The following is an 18,090-nucleotide window of genomic DNA, read 5'->3' on the forward strand; positions in this document are numbered from 1 at the left end:
TGTGGAAGATAAGTGGAGCCCACATATACAATCACATCGTGACATGTGGATTAAATAAATAAATAAATATTGTTTTTTTTAATGAAAATCCATTAAAAAAACCATTTAGCCTATCTCTCTCTCTACTCTCTAAATGGTTTTTTAATGGATTTTCATTAAAAAAAAAATTATTTATTTATTTAATCCACATGTCACGTGATTGTACATATGGGCTCCACTTATCTTCCACATCATACACTTAACATAATTTTTGACGGCAAGGACTATTTGTGATAAAAAGTCCAAACGTTAGGGACTATTAGTGTCACAAAAAAACCTCAAGGACCATTCGTGATAATTTCGTAAACGTCAAGGACCATTTATAATAAAAAGCCTTTTAATAATGAAACCCCATGCACTCAGGAATGCTTGTGTAAACTCCCTCGCCCAATCACTTGTACCAAAAATAAAAGAGTGAAATGACTGTAATTTCTTGTGTTTAAGGGTTGGTTAGTTTATGATGCTTCCTCCAAGTCCACTTGGTGCAAACTTTAGTGGCATGTAAGTATAATTTATACATATTTTGGGTGTAACATGGTTTCACCAAAAAAGTGAAAAATGACTGTTGTTTCTTGTGTTCTGCAACATTCTTATTGTACACCTTTTCACCATTATTCAATAAATCCAATATCATCGTTATATAAAAAATTGACGTTAAAATTGATTGAATGGCTAAACTATCCTAAACAACTCATTCTTGGGACAGAGAACAGCTTTGTGTCAGTGGTAATTTCATTTTCATCTACCCCACAGTGGGTGGGGGGCTACGTGTAAACCCACAAGCTAATCCATTTTGCATCAACACCAACATGCGCTTAATGTGCATGTCTATGTATAGACAGATGGCTTTAGTTTTCGGGATTACAAATGTAGAAAAGAGAGCAGAGTGAAGCCATTGAAGTGAAGCTCTCTCTCTCCAACATGAAGACTACTGAGAACCAGCCAGAGACTGAGAAAAATGGCTCTCAATGCCTTGTTACTATGAATTCCAATGTGACACTTTCTGAGCCTGATGATGGGAAAAGCTTGCTGGAGTTGGAGAACTCTGAGATTGAGAGTTTCTATCAGAGACTCAACAAGTTGCACAACTCATCTGGGCTGAACCTTCTGTGAGTTTTCCTAATTTTTAGAGTTTTGGGCTTCTTGGTTTTCTCTTCTATTTTCTGTTTCTGCGTTCAAGTGGGTTTCAGGGGAATTTCATTATGTTTTTAGCTTTTGAAATGTGTTGAAAAGCAAGCTTTTTTAAATTTTTGAGAGAAAAGCAAGCATTTTCTCCTCCAGACCCGCCCAGGCCGCCTAGTCCTCCCGCCTAGGCGGATTTTTCGAACACTAACTTTTGTTCATATATACCATGTGTGGTTTTGAGAAAGTTGTGGGAAAAAAGAAAAGCAAAGTTAGAATCTTTGAAAAAGACGAGAAAAGTTGGAATCTTTGCTCACAAGAAGCAAAGTTGGAACCTTTGCTCACTCACAAGTTGGAACCTTCTAATTCAGAAATCAGTAGTGCCATTGAATATGTTGGGCATAAAACTTCAGATAACTCTTGTCACATTCATATTTGGCTTGATTATGCTACTTAAGTATGTTTAAAAGATTGATTCAAGCTTCGGTTTACTTATGCATGTGGAATATATAGGAAGCTGATATATGATTATAATGCTAATTACTGGTTTAGATATTTTATCTTATATTCTCACTTGGCGATCTCTTCTGATCGGTTTGTTTCAATGTGAAAATTAATCTGAGTATCTTTCTTTCAATGGGCAGTTTTGATCTCAGACAAACAACACTGGACTTGCATCTGTTTTACAAAGAAGTTATTGAAAGAGGAGGATTTATTCAGGTTTATTTCTATCACTTGCTCATTCTTACCTATTTATTTAGTGAAAAAGAAATTAATGATACCTTATAACCATCCAAAAGGTCTGTCTTGTGATCATTTATCTGAATTTCTGAACTTACACATTTGGATAAACTGTGTATAACTCTGATGCAAAACAGGGTTTGAATGGCATCTTTAGTTTAACCCTTTGTATGAATATCAATTCAAGATAAGATCAAGTGGTTTTCACCTTAAAAATTGAAAGGGATGAAGTTACAGCCTCACAGGACAAGAGATTACTGAGATTTGTAATGGTTAATTTCCAGGTTACGGCAGATGGGAGGTGGGGTGAAGTTGCACTGGCCCTAAAATTAGATGGGGAGAATGTGCAGGATCCTCAACCTCTTTTAAAACTCTATGCACTCTTTCTCTACCAGTATGAACAGCTTTACTATTACAGGGAACCTCGTGTGAAAGCTGCTTCGACTCTAGGTACAATAGCTAGAGATAACCTTCTAGAGAAGTGCATATTTTCAATTGGATTTGCATTTAATTACTTGCCTGGACGTAAGAGTTTTTAGGTACTTAATTTGTAATGCAGTACCTTTATTTTCTTGGTATAAACTACATGTATTAGCTAGATAAAGATGATGCTTAAACCTCACTAGGATAAAAATTTCAGGTCATGCTTTCCACAATATTGGAGATAGCTCAGCAATGGAAGGGAACTGTAGGGACAACTCATCTCCGATACTCAATCTTGAAGATGCTCTTGTGGAGAAGAAGGTGCCCAAGGAGAATTATCAACTAACATTGATGGGTATGTCACTATTGCTTGGTAGATTAAATTCGGCAAACTAAAACGTTGCATGTTGCAATCATACATTGAATGGTCATCGAACTTATGTAGGAATAGAGTAGGCTTGAAAGGTGGTCTTACTGTTAAAGAGTTGTAATGTCAACGGTTGGCTTCATTAATTTCTGTATCAATTTGCATATATTGTGGTTGCTGTCAAAAGCTACAGTTTAGGCATAGATTTATTCTTTCCATTTTTATAAAGTTGTAAAGGTTTGAAGTACATAGTCTGAGATTCAATACAATTCACTCAATTCTCAAACTTTACACCTACATCTGCAAATTTGAGTCATAACTTACTCAGAACCCCTTTGTATTGCAAATTTCATTAGGTTCTACATCTGCCGAACAAAAGCAGTTCCCCCAGCTGCACTCAAAGAACAAAGAGATGAAGAAACGTGTCGGTGCTCCACGAGGGGCACAAAGTGCGTATCATATCTTCCTCAAGATAGAATGTGAGCGGTTGAAAAGTACTGATTCAGGGAAAGTGAAGGGTCAAAATGTCCGATATATGGTAGACAATGCATGGAGGTCCCTCTCTGCGAGTGAGAAACAGGTAGAGTTACACCTAGATTTCTTCCTCTGTTGTTTAGACATTGCTTACTCAAATGCGTACATGGTCTATAATTATGTTTAGCCACTTAGTTGTATTCCTTTTTACATGCTTTTGTAAGTTCTATTTCATATGTAATCTATAAGTACTAACCTTGGGAAGCCGTTAGAGCAAGCACAGCAACAGCAACAAAATACATGCACTGACCTTGGTCTTCCTCTCTCTATGCACTCTAAATCTCTCCTGTTTGGGGTAGGAATATGAGTCTGTTTTCAGTGCATAAGAGTGGGGACTGAAGCCTTAGTTTTATAGGGTGAGAGCCTTGAGGTTCCTAGCCCATAAAGGAATACTTAAAGCTTATCCTTATCACCCCATGAATCCATAGCCTAATATAATAGATATTCCACAAGTGAGATAGAGCTTCAACTCTATCAAACTTATCCGTGTATACCAAGCTTATCTTTCCCTTGTATCCTTGATCAAACTAGAATCCTAAATAGATGTGAACTCAAATAGAGTTCTTACCGCTTTATGGTATGCAGCCCTGACCTTATTATAGCAACCTTGTTCAACTGAAGTCCACCCTCTGGACGTTAATATGGTTTATTTGTTTTCCTTACAGCCATACATTGAGGCAAGTAAGAAGGTAAGGGAAAGAAGAGTGGCTCAAGAAGTGGGTGCTGATGAGGAGAAAATATTGACTTGCCAGAACAAGACCTCAGAGAATGGGTTGACTGGAATCAATGATGTGGTTCAATGAGCAACAGGAACTCAAGAGCTTCAGTTGGGGTGGTTTTTGAAATGAAAGATGCTTTATATTGAGGGGAGGGTGGATCTTGTACATATACTACAATGACAGGTTTTCTGCATTAACTATGTTATTATGCTGCCCTTTTGTATATATTTTGTAAATGTGTTGCTCCCTGAAGAACTAGAAGTTTAGCAGCCTTGTATTTTTGGTGGTGAAGCTGCTTCAAACAGGATTCGAAAATGTGTCCCATCCCCCTTTCCCGTATTTTTGTAATCAAGAAGCTCTTTGTTGTATCCTCATAATAGGATTTGCACCAATGTCTTCTCCAACTTCTAATCATTATCTTCTATACAACATACCCGACCCCTGAGTGAAGATTTGATCATAACTTCCAAACGAAAAATCAGATTTTGAAGGTCTTGATACGATTGGATTCAGCAGGAAAAAACAGAGAGCTGAAATCGAGAATGCTAAAACAAACAAAAACACACATAAAAATTTCAATTCTACACCCCCAAACCTAAACTAAACTAAACATTGCCAACGGGTCTGGCTCACTGCTCCCCACCAATTCCAGCTCAAGATTGAGTTTACGATGGAAAATGGCATCGACTTACCCACTTTTCCATCGACTTACCCACGGCATCATAGTTGTCTGTGTAAGAAATTATCCTTATAGTTTTGACTATGGCATCATAGTTGTGTGTGTAAGAAATTATCCCTATAGTTTTGACTATGGTTTGTACTAAAAAAACACAAAACTATGGTTTGTACTGAAAAAAAACATTCTCCTCAGTGTTTAAATCAAAGATAGAACAACGGTTAGAGCATGTCCACCCATAAGGGCTAAGTCTAGGGCAAGGGCAAGCAAGGGCTGCCACTATTCACGTGAATAGTGTCAGCCTTGCCATTTGTGGTTCCACCCATGAGGGCTAAGTCAAGGGCAAGTCTAAGGCAAGAAAGGAAAAAAATATTATGCAACAAAATATAAACAATTTAGAAAGTGAATAAAATTGTTATGTATTTATAGGGAAAGCATCTATAATTTTTTGGTATTTAAAAAAAAAAAATTGAAATTTTTTTGGATTTTTTAAATATTTTTTTGCTCGCTGACGTCACAAAACTCGGGCTGAAGCCCAGGCGAAACCTGCCCTTGGGCTTGCCCAGGCTGGTGGGACCCAGGCGAAACTGGGCTGCAGGCTGCAGCGCTGGAGGGCCAAACCTTGCCCTGGGGGGCCTTTTGCCCGGTTTGGTGGGCTGCGCTGGAGATGCTCTTACCAACTTATGTCGTCCATTTTAAAACAAGCTATAAACGACATGTCGCCAGTTTAAAAGAAAAGAAGCAAAAAGCTGCAAACGACATTATCAGTCTGACTTTTATATTCTGCAATCTTTACCTCAGAGACTATTAGCCAAGACTGGATAGCATAGCAGAGCCAAGATGAGCACATCCACCACCACCACAAATCTCCCTCATCACATCAAACCAAAAGAAGTCTCAGCAGAGAGCACAGCTTCCACCTCCAAACTCTCCCAGAAAACAATCTTACACATCCTAAACACAAAATGCACCACTTCTTTACAACATCTCAAGCAAGCCCATGGTGTTGCCCTGAGGTCAGGCCATTTTCAAGACCATTATGTGGCAGGGGCCATAGTTAAATGCTATGCAAGTCAACATTTCAGCAACTTTGGGTTTGCTTTGAAGGTCTTTGATTCTGTGTGGAGGCCCAATGTTTTTGTGTGGAATATTGTAATTAAAGGTTGCCTAGAGAACAATGAGGCCTTGAGTTGTATATCATATTATTGTAAGATGGTGGCTATGAATGCTAGGCCTAATAAGTTCACCTATTCTATATTGTTCAAGGCCTGCACATTGGTTCAAGCTGTAGAGGAAGCTCTGCAAATTCATGCACATGTTGTTAAAAATCAGTTTGGTGAAGATGGGCACATAAGAAGTGCTGGAATTCAGATGTATGCATCATTTGGGCTTGTGGAAGAGGCAAGGAGAATGCTAGATGAGGCTGTGGAATCGAATGATGTGATTTGTTCGAACGCGATGATCGATGGTTACATGAAATGTGGAGATGTAGAAGCAGCTAAAGAATTGTTTGAGAAGCATATGCCAAGTAAAAATATTGGTTCTTGGAATGCAATGGTGAGTGGCCTTGCTAGATGTGGCATGTTGAAAGAGGCAAGGGAGTTGTTTGATGGCATGAGTGAAAAGGATGAGATATCTTGGAGTGCCATGGTTGATGGTTACATAAAAGGAGGGTGTCACAAGGAGGCCTTGGAAATTTTCAATGAGATGCAGAAGGAGAACTTACTTAGTCCAAGAAAATTTATTTTGTCAAGTGTGCTAGCTGCCTGTGCCAATGTGGGAGCAGTTGATCAAGGAAAGTGGGTTCATGCTTATATCAAGAGGAACACCATTCAATTGGATGCAGTGCTCGGGGCTGCTTTGCTTGATATGTACGCCAAATGTGGGCGGCTCGACATGGCGTGGGAAGTGTTTGAAAATATCAAACAGAAACAGATTTCCACATGGAATGCCATGATTGGTGGGCTTGCTATGCACGGTCGAGCAGACGATGCAATTGAGCTCTTCTCCAAGATGCAGAGGAGTAAGTTAGAACCAAATGGAGTTACGTTTCTGAATGTCCTAAATGCTTGTGCTCATTCGGGTTTTGTCGATAAAGGTCTAAACTTCTTTAGTTCTATGAAGAAATTTTATGGTATTGAGCCTGAGGTGGAGCACTATGGGTGTATGGTTGATATGTTTGGAAGGGCAGGGCAATTGGAAGAGGCTGAGCAGCTTATAAATTCAATGCCAATCAAACCCAATGCAGCTGTTTGGGGGGCCTTGTTAGGTGCTTGCAGGATACATGGAAATGTTGAAATGGGAGAGAGAGTTGGAAGGATTTTGCTTGAATTGGAGCCTCAAAATAGCGGCCGTTATGCATTGTTGTCTAACATTTATGCAAAGGCAGGCAGGTGGGATGATGTTGAAAAAGTTAGAATGTTGATGAAGGAAAGGGGGGTCAAGACAAGTCCTGGAATTAGCATGGTTGATATTGGTGGCTTGGTTCATGAATTCAAAGTGGGAGAAGGGTCACACCCACAAATGAAAGAGGTCTATTTGATGCTGGAAACGATCATAGAGAAGCTGCAGATGGAGGGTTACTCACCAAATAGCTCCCAAGTTTTGTTTGACATTGCAGAGGAGGAGAAGGAAACTGCACTGCAATACCACAGTGAAAAGCTTGCTATTGCTTTCGGTGTCCTGAACACGAAACCTGGAACAACCATTCGTGTTACGAAGAACTTAAGAACTTGTGAGGATTGCCATTCTACCATAAAGATCTTTTCGAAAGTATACGAGCGCGATATAATTGTGAGGGACCGTATGCGCTATCATCATTTTAGAAATGGAAGATGTTCCTGCAAGGATTTTTGGTGAGGTCTTGAATTTGTTAAGCTTAAAAGTGTCAATGTAGGTGGAGCTGGGGAACATACACAAGAGATAGTGTTTGAAAACTCCATCCAGCAATGAAGAAAGACCAAGGCTCATGATTTTGTTGGGAGGAATGGCAGTTTGACATTCCAAAGAAACATAGGCTTTGCATATTGTTAGCTCTGTATCTTTGCATATCATAGCAAATATAACACACAAGAACTAAACAAAGATCAAATTCTCTCAGCATACACATTGTCTTTCTTTCTTAAGCTTTTTAATGGAGGGGTTGATTATATTGAATTCAAGGATTAAAAATTATACAAGAAATGTCTCTGCATCATGATTGAGTGAAATGTAAGATTTTGAATATGGGCACTGTGACATGAGTGGCAGAAATGTGGTGGAGTAATCACAATTTCTTAATTGATGATTGGTTTTTCTTTTTTGAGAAAAAAATTATGATTGGTATTTGATGACATTAAAATCCATCCATAAATAAATAAATAAAAGGCTTGAGATATAATTTATAATGAGGGGGAGGCTTGAAGAAGTGGATAATAAATTGAATATGATCCCATTTCTCCACCACAAAAGAAAAATCAAAATGACAAGAAACCCGCACAGGCATGCAAGAAACAGTAAGGGCAATTTCGTAACAGTACGAAAATATAACGAAGCCCCTTCCCCGCCACTCACAAACAGAATCAGTTGGCTCAACTCAACTCAACTCCCATGGCCATGAAACTACTATCGCCACCCTCTTCTCTCTCACACCCCACCAAGATCTCTTCTTTATATGCTAGCTCAAAAGGACGAAAACCCATTTCACTCTCAACCTACCTCTTCCAATGGAGGCCAAAGCGGTTCGATTTCTCAAAGAAAATGGTTGTGAAAGCTTGTGTGAAAGTGGAAGAGAAAAATGTGCAAGGATCTTCTGGAAGTGAGTGGGGGAAAGTATCTGCTGTGTTGTTTGACATGGATGGAGTACTCTGCGACAGCGAAGAGCCTTCTAGATTGGCCGGTGTCGATGTTTTCGCAGAGATGGGGGTTGAAGTCACAGTGGAAGACTTTGTGCCATTCATGGGAACTGGTAATGATTAAAAATTTCTTCTTAGTGCAATGAATTCTCGACCTTGGTGTAGATTTTTTAGTCTTTGTTACTTGTATTTGACTTGGGCATGGTAAAATTGTAAACAAAACTATAAGAAATGTGGTTGTGAATTTTTATAGTTGCTAGTTGAATCATCTGTATTTGAAAATTAAGATGATTTTCCCTTTTAAGTTTGGCATTTTCTAATTATTAACAATATATGTGATGGGCCAACGTTCTGATTTGATAGTGTGCAGTTTTGTTATGAAAAAGTTTTTCTTTTTGCTAATGTTGCTGTTTTGCATCAATGTACTAGGTGAAGCGAACTTCTTAGGAGGTGTTGCTGCTGTTAAGGGGGTAAAGGGATTCGATCCTGAGGCAGCAAAGAAGAGGTTCTTTGAGATATATTTAGATAAGGTTAACGAATTTTTTCAGTCGTCTTTTGTAATTTTATCAGTATACTGCAACAAGCGTGAGTATATCTTCATATAAAACTAGTCTTTAGTCATCAAGTTGCCCTAACCGTAACACTTATTTAATTTCTTGTAGTATGCAAAACCAAATTCTGGAATAGGATTCCCTGGTGCCCTTGAACTCATTACTCAGGTATCAAGGAAACTACTCATAATTGAAACAATATTACTATTCTGCTACTTCATTTAGTTATTCTTTTAGTATTCTCTGCCTTAAAACAGTGTAAAGGAAAAGGCCTTAAAGTTGCTGTTGCGTCAAGCGCTGATCGTATCAAGGTTAATGCAAATCTAGCTGCCGCTAATTTACCACTGTCAATGTAAGCCCGTCTATTCATATGGTTTGCTTCTCAAGTTTGTCATATTTTTGTAGGATCATTAATTTTTTACTCTTATTTTGTTATCCTTTTATCAGGTTTGATGCTATTGTGTCAGCAGATGCTTTTGAGAAACTGAAACCTGCTCCTGATATCTTCTTGGCTGCATCAAAGATCTTGGATGTGCCTGTTAGTGAGGTACACCAGAAGATTCTGCTATTTTCTTAAAAAGAAGAATTTTCAAGAACAAAATAGGAGAAATTTGAAAAAAAGAAGGGATAGATAAATACAATAAAGTTCTAACGGTATAAGTAATAAAAGCTTGTTTTCTTGGGTGTCTCACAAAATGTTCCATGAAAGGTTGATTTTGTTAGCTTTTACGATAAGCTAAATAATGAGGCCATTCTGCATATTTATTCTGCATTTAACGGTATATGTCATGTTAGTTGCTTCACTTTCCATTTTCACGTTCTTAAGGTGTTATATGTCTGCCTATGTCTTGGCAGTGTATTGTTATTGAAGATGCACTAGCTGGCGTGCAGGCTGCCAAAGCTGCAAAAATGAGGTAAATTTGCAAAAACTTCATATTAAATTACATGAATCAACACGTTGGGTTGGATCTATTATATTTCTTCTTGTATCACCATTTACACTAATCTTTTATGTGCCACTAACATTACTTTTAACTTAGAACTAAGGATTATAGTTGTGGCAACTGCTAATCTTGTTCTGCTGCCTGTAGATGCATAGCTGTCAAAACTACTTTATCAGAAGAGACTCTAAAGACTGCTGGTCCATCCCTAATTCGAAATGAAATAGGAAATGTTTCACTTGATGATATTCTCAGTGGTGGCTCTGGTGGCTATAGTATGTAGTTTTGAGAATATGCTGCAAATGTCATTTTGTACCATCAAGAATGTAGAATGGTGAAGCTACACTAGTGGCACTTTTTAAGGACTATTATAAGACCAATTTTCTTGCAAGGGGCATCTTCTGTATTGGAACTCTTTCCTTATTTATTTCTAAATGCACCTTTTGAATCTGTTTGATCTATAGTTTGGATTCAAGTTCCATAAAGATAGTATCTTAAAAGCTTATAACGCTTTTGTTCTCCTACCAACTCTTTTACAGGGTAATCTTTTAGATTATACATCTTATGGAACATGAGATCTTATGTTGACATGCCACTGCAGATGGGAAGATCCAGGGACCTCAATTTCCTTATATGTCATCTCAAAACACAACAGAAAAACTCACAGAAGAAAATAATGGGTTCATGCAGAAAACTGGTGCTTCCAATGACGGGGTTTTCTCAGATGGAGGGTAAGATGGGTTCTATAATTGCAACATTTCAATTGTGTTATTTTGATTAATAAACCATTTCTTATTTGGGAGCATGTGTTATTTATTTGTATATTTCATGTATTAATCAATCCTTACATTTTGCCCAACAAATCATGCTAGTAGAAACAGCCTAAGACATACTTGCGCCAATTTGCTTTTACACTTCTATGTTCTATATGCTATGTATTTGGTTTGTGGGTTTACATTACAGTTAGCCCCCCTGAAAGTGTTTCTAATAGTGCAATGGTGATGTGCCCTCTGAAATGTAGGTTCCTTGTTATTTGGTCGATCAACTTCTTTCCCTGAAGTTGTATATGCTTGACAAGCATTTGGAAGATTTTATACTTAAAGATTGTAATATTGAACAATGTCACCTATTAACTTGAGAATATTTATCACACAGTTGCATTTTCAAATCAAACAAACAGCATGTTGAACCCCCTTAGCTTGAGGCTGCAGAATAATTTGTGGACAGGTTGCAGGGTTCTTCGGCGAGATATTGTGAGATATGGAAGCTTGGGGATTGCTTTGTCTTGTCTTGCCTTCACCATCTCAAACTGGAAGGTATAACTCAATAGAGTAGAATTCTTGGCGAGACAAAGAGTGAGAGAGGGAGAGAGATCTCCGGGTTGAATTTTATGCATGCAAAAGATGACATCTTAATCCTTTTTTCTTCTTTGTTATTCTAGTTTCTGTAATTTATAAATTCTACTGAGGTTCCTGCACAGGCCATGCAATATGCATCACCTAAAGCTATTTGGAATGTGATATTTGGGATCAACCAGCCATCTCTTAAACAGAAGGAAGGTACTGATGTCACACCTCTGGTTTTGGTACATTCTTTTCCCCTGCTGCATTTTTTTTTCTGCCTAGTCCTTCTTTATCTTTTGTAATTGTACATTTATTATGAAAATATAAGTTTACATTGAAACCTAATTTTAATTATCTGTTTAACATGTCTCTATGAATTCGTAGTTACAGCAAAATGAAAACTACAATTTTCTTTTCTTCCATTAATTATTTTATAGGTGAATCAAGAGTTGAAAGAATCCAACAATTTGTGAACTATATATCGGACCTGGAAACTAGGTAAATAAGGATTTTGCTGCCTTTTTTGATATAATTTGTATTTGTAGCTATTCCTATATCGTTGTTGTTAGTTTGCATAATTATATATGTAAAACCTGCTTAAATGAATGATCTTTTACTTTGCAAGAGGAACTGCTCCTATCGTGCCAGAATTTCCAGCAAAACTTGATTGGTTGAATACAGCTCCCATTAAGTTTAGCACGGTAATTTGTATAAAGCTTAAACTTCTACATGGTTAAACCAAGATTATTGTATAGCTTTAGTTTTGACAAATATGTTTGGCAGGATCTGAAAGGAAAAGTTGTTCTGCTAGATTTTTGGACCTATTGTTGTATAAACTGTATGCATGTCCTGCCAGACCTAGAGTTTCTGGAGAAGAAATACAAAGATATGCCGGTAATCCTTTTTTCATTCTCTTTCTTTCAAAGTTCTCTATTTTTCTGACATATCAAATTTATTATTTTACATTCTGATTTTATGAGATTGCTTATTATAATTAACAAAGTTTTATAAGCTTCGATTTCTTTTTCCTTCTTAATAGAATACATACTTCTTCCACGTCCTTTTGAAATTTTTCCATCTAAAAAATCGATAATGTTTACCTGGCTGAATCATGTGCCAGTTGGCAGAATTATAAACTATGGCCCCATTAGTTGATGATCATATATTTGTTCTCATTCTTGTGCAGTTCACTGTTGTGGGAGTCCATTCTGCAAAATTTGATAACGAGAAGGATTTAGAAGCCATTCGCAATGCAGTGTTACGCTATGGCATCACTCACCCAGTAAGCTTCATTGTTTGTAAATTTTACTTTAGTAGAAATAAATCTCTCATTTTATTTGGGTGTTCTAGTAATCTGGGTAGACTGATTTCTGTGGTAATGTTCGACCATATTTCACTCATTCAGCTTACAAAATTCCAGAGTTATTTCAACTATCTACCTGTTTTAGGTTGTCAATGATGGAGATATGTATCTATGGCGAGAGCTAGGTGTCAATTCATGGCCAACATTTGCTATTGTTGGGCCCAATGGTAGGCTCCTTGTGCAATTATCTGGTGAAGGTCGCCGCAAGGTATTGATAACCATTTAAGCATTTGCAAGATACTTACATTTAATTTCATGGATTTCCGCTTAGTAATTGGTCAATGAATAAAACATAAATTTTCTTCTTTTGGAAGGATCTCGACAATTTGGTAGAGGCAGCTCTTCTGTTCTATGGAAGAAAGAACATGTTGGACAATGCACCAATTCCTTTGAGTTTGGAGAAAGACAATGATCCTCGTTTAGTTACATCTCCGTTAAAGTTTCCTGGAAAGCTTGCAATTGATGTCCTAAACAATAGGCTCTTCATCTCAGACAGTAATCATAACCGCATAGTAGGCTCTCTCTGTCTCTTATGCAGTTTTTATAATTACTTTTTTTTCAGAAGAAGGGGATTGGGGGTGGGGGTGGGGAGAAGAAGGTTTGGGAAAATACGATCATATATTGATGTTTGGAGATCCTAACTAAAGAAATATATATCATGTCGTGGGTGTGTTCAAACTGTTTCAGTTTCCTATTGATGTTAAGTTTAAGTCCTACATTCCTGCTAAATTTTTATAGCAGGAAATCAATACAACAGGATTGTTATCAAACCATCTTCTTGTGCATGGATTTCAGGTGGTAACCGACCTAGAAGGAAATTTTATTGTCCAAGTTGGAAGTACTGGAGAGGAAGGTCTGCATGATGGTTCATTTGATGATGCCACCTTTAATCGGCCTCAGGTAAGAAAATAAGCGTATTTAAGAGCATGTCATAACCACGTTATTGGCCTTAGAGTATTCTTTTCATTGATGGATGCATGCATGCATTCTGAGGTTTTTCATCTCATGTTTCATGTTGAATGCTGGCTGTTGCACATAACCTTTGGTCATGCTTTACTAGGGACTAGCTTACAACCCGAAGAAAAACCTCCTCTATGTTGCAGATACTGAAAACCATGCTTTGAGGTACGTGGTGGCTATTGAAATACCCCTTGTTCATTTGACAAGCATAGTTGGCTCTATTTCCTACCTATAAAGAGCATATAAGAAATACAAGCATGGAATCAATAGATAAATTACGCAACAAATACTGTCCTGATACTTGTACTGTAGCTAATGGTTATCATTTTCTATTTCTAATTTTGCTTCCCATACTTGTTCCCCTTCTACAAAACTATATTAAATCGGAATTATTTGACATTTTCTGAATGATTTTGTCATAATCTAGCTTCTGTTATTGTAGGGAGATTGATTTTGTTAATGACACAGTGCGTACTCTTGCTGGGAATGGAACCAAAGGCTCTGATTACCGAGGGGGAGGAAAAGGAAGTACTCAGGCAAGATTACAGAAACATGAATTTTGATGATGCAAAGCCCTTTTTGGTTGGGATAGTGAAGAATATATATTTAAAACATTTAAGCTGAATCATAAAATTCTCAGATAAACATCTCTGCTTTACTCAAAAGTTTCTAGTTATATCCTGTCAGCTCCTCAACTCTCCATGGGATGCCTGCTTTCATCCAGTCAATGAGAAAGTTTATATTGCCATGGCTGGCCAACATCAAATCTGGGAACACAACACAGATGATGGAGTTACTAGAGCCTTTAGTGGTGATGGTTATGAAAGAAACTTGAACGGATCAAGGTAAAGATAATGTGAAGATGCTCAATGATGTAATGAAGATTTATCTGATAGCAGTACTTCCAGACTTGACAGCTTTTGTTTTTTGTGATTGGCATAGCTCTTCAAGCACATCGTTTGCACAGCCTTCTGGAATTTCATTATCTCTTGGTAATGTATCACAGTCTTCTCCACAGTTCATGACTTTCAATGTCACATAAGTAATTTTGTATATGGACTTTCACATATTATAAACTCTCCTTTGGTTTTGTAGATCTCAAGGAGCTATATATTGCTGATAGTGAGAGTAGCTCCATTAGGGTACTTGACCTAGAAACAGGAGGATCGAAATTGCTAGCTGGTGGTGATCCAGTTTTCTCAGACAATTTGTTTAAGGTGATCTTTTTTCTGGGTGCATGATCTTTTTCTATTACACCTGTTTTCTTATAATACTTCTTATGTAAATTCTGTACAGTTTGGTGACCATGATGGGATAGGGTCTGAAGTGCTTCTTCAACATCCACTAGGCGTCTTATGTGCACAGAGTGGTCAAATTTACATAGCAGACAGCTACAATCACAAGGTAGTCAGATCATGACTGACAGTAACTATTCTATGATGTAGGTTGCGCTTTTGAGTTTTTAGTGCATCAGTTTGATTTTTATGTAAAGTTCATCTTGGGAAATATTGTGATAGCTTCTACCAGTTTCTGGTCAAGTACTAACTTTATCTCTTTCCAAACTCCAGATAAAGAAGCTAGATCCAGCTAGTAAGAGAGTTAGTACTGTAGCAGGGATTGGAAAAGCTGGCTTCAAGGACGGAACATCTCTAGAAGCTCAGGTTCGGAATTTTGTTGGTTTTTCTTCGACGATTTTTAATGGTGCAGGAGTTATTAGAAGATTATGCAGGTTGCTCTTAAGTGTTTGATTAATCTTATGTGCACCATATATAATTTAGCCTGTATTCTCTTCTAGGAAGTTAAATGATCCAAGAAAATAGGGAATAGGTGCAATCATATTGTTATCTGTACCTGTTATCATATTCTAGAAAGGAAAAGAAATGAGAGCGTCAACATATGATTCATTTCTAATAAGCTGTTATCTTCTGGCAGCTTTCAGAGCCATCAGGAATCGTTGAAGCGAAAAATGGTGAAGCCTCTTTTATAATTGCACATAAAATATTTATGATGTTCTCTTATCTCTCTCTTCCTATGATGAAAAATCAGAAAGTGAGATTCAAATATATTCCTTCTTACCAGTTACAAGCTCAGATTCAAAGTTTATTTTTCTATTTTACAGGAAGAATTTTCATAGCTGATACAAATAACAGTCTAATCAGATATCTAGACTTAAATAAGGAAGAAGCTGAACTTCTTACATTAGAACTGAAAGGGGTTCAGCCTCCCACAGCAAAATCAAAATCTTTGAAACGCCTCAGAAGACGATCGTCAGCCGACACGCAGACCATTACGGTTGATGGTGGTTCATCCAATGAGGGCAACCTGTCTATTAAAATATCGGTACCCGAAGGGTATCATTTTTCAAAGGTCACCATCCCTCTCTTCATTTCAATAAACACATACATGTTGCTTCCAATTTAGAAATTCTTTCTTGCTGTGGTTTCTCATCCTATTGTCAAATATGCTGGTGTTGCATGGCCCTTTCCATATTTGTCATGTGTAGATTTTAAATGCAGGAAGCTCGCAGTAAGTTTAGCGTAGAAACTGAGCCTGAAACTGCAATTTCCATTGATCCCCTGGATGGATATCTTAGTCCAGAAGGATCAGCAATTCTTCATTTCAAGAGACCCTCCCCCTCAGCTTCGCTGGGGAGAATTAATTGCAAGGTATGACATATTTTAGCCTGCAAACAAACTGGTTTAATCAGGTCTGCCAAAAAGATATAGTTTAATGAACTTTTTCCACAAGTGCACAAATGTGTCTTTGTATAACTACAGTTAAACCACATGCTTCTTTTTTACCCTACTGTTAAACCACATGCTAAGACAGTGTCAGTGATGTTAAATCAACTTGGCTTGTGTTTGCAGGTTTACTATTGCAAGGAAGATGAGGTCTGTTTATACCAATCGTTATTATTCGAAGTACCCTTCCAAGAGGAAAGTCCAGAATCCAACCCAGAAGAAATCACACTCGCATATGTTGTAAAGCCAAAAGCTTCGACAAACAGCTTACAGCTACCAGTTGCAGGCTGACATTAATATTTTGTACAGGTCTTGTAATATCTCCTACACTATTATTTGTTCACCATGGAAAAAAGGATGCCAAATGATTTGTTGCCAAAAAGATTAGCAAGGTAATAAATATGCTTCTTCCTACTTCTCTCATTGTAATATTCTGGTGTTGCCCTTCAAGCATGAGATCATCCTAATTGTGTTGTCTTTCTGCTTTCATATCATTATCATTGTTGTTAAGAGTTTTGTTCCTAACAAAACAACCGTCCATGTGCATGTGGGCCGGCTGTCAGCCATTGATGTATCTGAACGCTAACAAATCAACGGTGGAGACGCGATTCTCCTTAGCATTTGGTTTGTTGTTAATTGTTATCATTAGTTTAACATTAAACACCATGATTATGGTTCTTGGGACAAGCAAGGGATGGATTGCTCACCAAGACACACGCACTCGTGCGCAGCTGTCTCCATTTGATCAAATGATGAAAGTGTAATCACACTTAGATTAAGCTGATGAGGAGCAGATAGATTAGGGCCCCTGCATAGTGCGCACCTAGAAAAATAAACAAACAAATAAAATATTAATTAAGAAAAAATCAATCTTTGACAAGCTCTGAAGACCTAATCAAATCATCTGAATGGAATGGACCATGTGTTTGTTTAATTAATTAATTAACTAACCTCTATATAAACATTATAATATTAAGAAATGACAGCGTAAAACGTGCTTCTGCCAACAAATTCCATGTTTATCTGCTTTTCCCAACATTGTTGTCATAATTAGTGCAACCCACTTGTTCCTCATCCAAAATTAGTGGTTAATGTGCATGGACCAAACTTGTAATTGTGGAGCTGAAATTAACTAATTTATTAGAAACTCGCCTAATTCTGACGACATTGCTCGGTTTTTTTACTAGTTACATTTCCTATCAATAAAATCCTATCGCTATTCTCTCCACACACACAAAAAAAAAAAAAAAAACCTAATTTATTAGAAAAATCAAACAGTTTCATTCAGTCTTCAAGTTTCATAATTTGCCAAGGCCAATGTAATTTCTTTCAATGAACCCAAATGGAGGGTTGACCATCTGTTTCGGTTCAGATTGGAATTGCTGCTACATTGCATCAGAGTCAATAAAACCTAACAATTTTTGAAAACATCCTCCGTGACAGAAGAAACCAAACCAACCAAGAGATATAATAGTTTGCTTGTCAAGTTCAAACATCCTAAATAATTATTGATCAATGCGAAATAATAATAATAATCAAAGAAACTAAATGACAAACATTTTATAATAAATTCAAGAAAACCCATGTTAGGGAGCAAGCTTCCTTTGTCTTATGCAGGGATAACTATTTCAACTAGTATTTTATTTAGCGGGGGAACACCAAAGAGAAGGGATAAGTAGGAATATTAAGGAGGATGCATTGAATTATATAGTCAATCAGCAAACTCTAATTCCTCAT

The 18,090-nt window shown here is 37.3% G+C and overlaps 2 protein-coding genes and 1 pseudogene across 3 annotated transcripts; all 3 read left to right on the forward strand.

Moving 5' to 3' along the window:
• The first annotated feature begins 867 nt into the window (after nucleotides 1–867).
• LOC110762896 (putative high mobility group B protein 11) lies at nucleotides 868–4,313 on the forward strand. The gene is made up of 6 exons (XM_021965618.2): nucleotides 868–1,148; nucleotides 1,806–1,881; nucleotides 2,187–2,352; nucleotides 2,543–2,680; nucleotides 3,049–3,272; nucleotides 3,892–4,313. The coding sequence occupies exons 1-6, from the start codon at nucleotides 961–963 to the stop codon at nucleotides 4,027–4,029; spliced, it is 930 nt and encodes a 309-aa protein (XP_021821310.1). The 5' UTR covers nucleotides 868–960; the 3' UTR covers nucleotides 4,030–4,313.
• Nucleotides 4,314–5,428: 1,115 nt separating this feature from the next.
• Nucleotides 5,429–7,723, forward strand: LOC110762893 (pentatricopeptide repeat-containing protein At5g48910 pseudogene; annotated as a pseudogene).
• A 437-nt stretch (nucleotides 7,724–8,160) lies between these two features.
• LOC110762882 (haloacid dehalogenase-like hydrolase family protein) lies at nucleotides 8,161–16,769 on the forward strand. 2 transcript variants are annotated; one of them, XM_021965594.2, is made up of 28 exons: nucleotides 8,161–8,567; nucleotides 8,884–8,984; nucleotides 9,117–9,173; nucleotides 9,263–9,357; nucleotides 9,453–9,552; nucleotides 9,861–9,919; nucleotides 10,097–10,221; nucleotides 10,548–10,677; nucleotides 11,181–11,262; nucleotides 11,427–11,505; nucleotides 11,727–11,787; nucleotides 11,915–11,990; nucleotides 12,073–12,183; nucleotides 12,476–12,571; nucleotides 12,738–12,860; nucleotides 12,967–13,164; nucleotides 13,448–13,552; nucleotides 13,713–13,777; nucleotides 14,055–14,148; nucleotides 14,300–14,457; nucleotides 14,555–14,604; nucleotides 14,708–14,829; nucleotides 14,909–15,016; nucleotides 15,181–15,273; nucleotides 15,545–15,581; nucleotides 15,732–15,979; nucleotides 16,129–16,278; nucleotides 16,480–16,769. In XM_021965594.2, exons 1-28 carry the CDS (start codon nucleotides 8,210–8,212, stop codon nucleotides 16,642–16,644), a joined length of 3,246 nt encoding a protein of 1,081 aa, XP_021821286.1. In that variant the 5' UTR covers nucleotides 8,161–8,209; the 3' UTR covers nucleotides 16,645–16,769. The 2 variants fall into 2 exon arrangements, with proteins under 2 accessions (XP_021821286.1, XP_021821287.1); XM_021965595.2 differs by lacking the exon at nucleotides 16,480–16,769 and having other exon boundaries at nucleotides 16,116–16,274.
• Nucleotides 16,770–18,090: the final 1,321 nt, after the last annotated feature.

This window comes from Prunus avium, chromosome 6 (genome assembly GCF_965620075.1).
Source record: "Prunus avium chromosome 6, drPruAviu1.hap1.1, whole genome shotgun sequence".
Lineage (NCBI taxonomy): Eukaryota > Viridiplantae > Streptophyta > Magnoliopsida > Rosales > Rosaceae > Prunus > Prunus avium.

What these genes read in the sequence shown, in the direction of transcription:
- LOC110762896 (XM_021965618.2), top strand. Translation starts at nt 961, where the DNA reads ATGAAGACTACTGAGAACCAGCCAGAGACTGAGAAAAATGGCTCTCAA. An exon ending in TCATCTGGGCTGAACCTTCT is followed by an intron (nt 1,149 to 1,805) that starts GTGAGTTTTCCT and finishes TTCAATGGGCAG; the next exon opens with TTTTGATCTCAGACAAACAA. An exon ending in AAAGAGGAGGATTTATTCAG is followed by an intron (nt 1,882 to 2,186) that starts GTTTATTTCTAT and finishes GTTAATTTCCAG; the next exon opens with GTTACGGCAGATGGGAGGTG.
- LOC110762882 (XM_021965594.2), top strand. Translation starts at nt 8,210, where the DNA reads ATGGCCATGAAACTACTATCGCCACCCTCTTCTCTCTCACACCCCACC. An exon ending in TGGAATTTCATTATCTCTTG is followed by an intron (nt 14,605 to 14,707) that starts GTAATGTATCAC and finishes TTGGTTTTGTAG; the next exon opens with ATCTCAAGGAGCTATATATT. An exon ending in TGGGGAGAATTAATTGCAAG is followed by an intron (nt 16,279 to 16,479) that starts GTATGACATATT and finishes TTGTGTTTGCAG; the next exon opens with GTTTACTATTGCAAGGAAGA.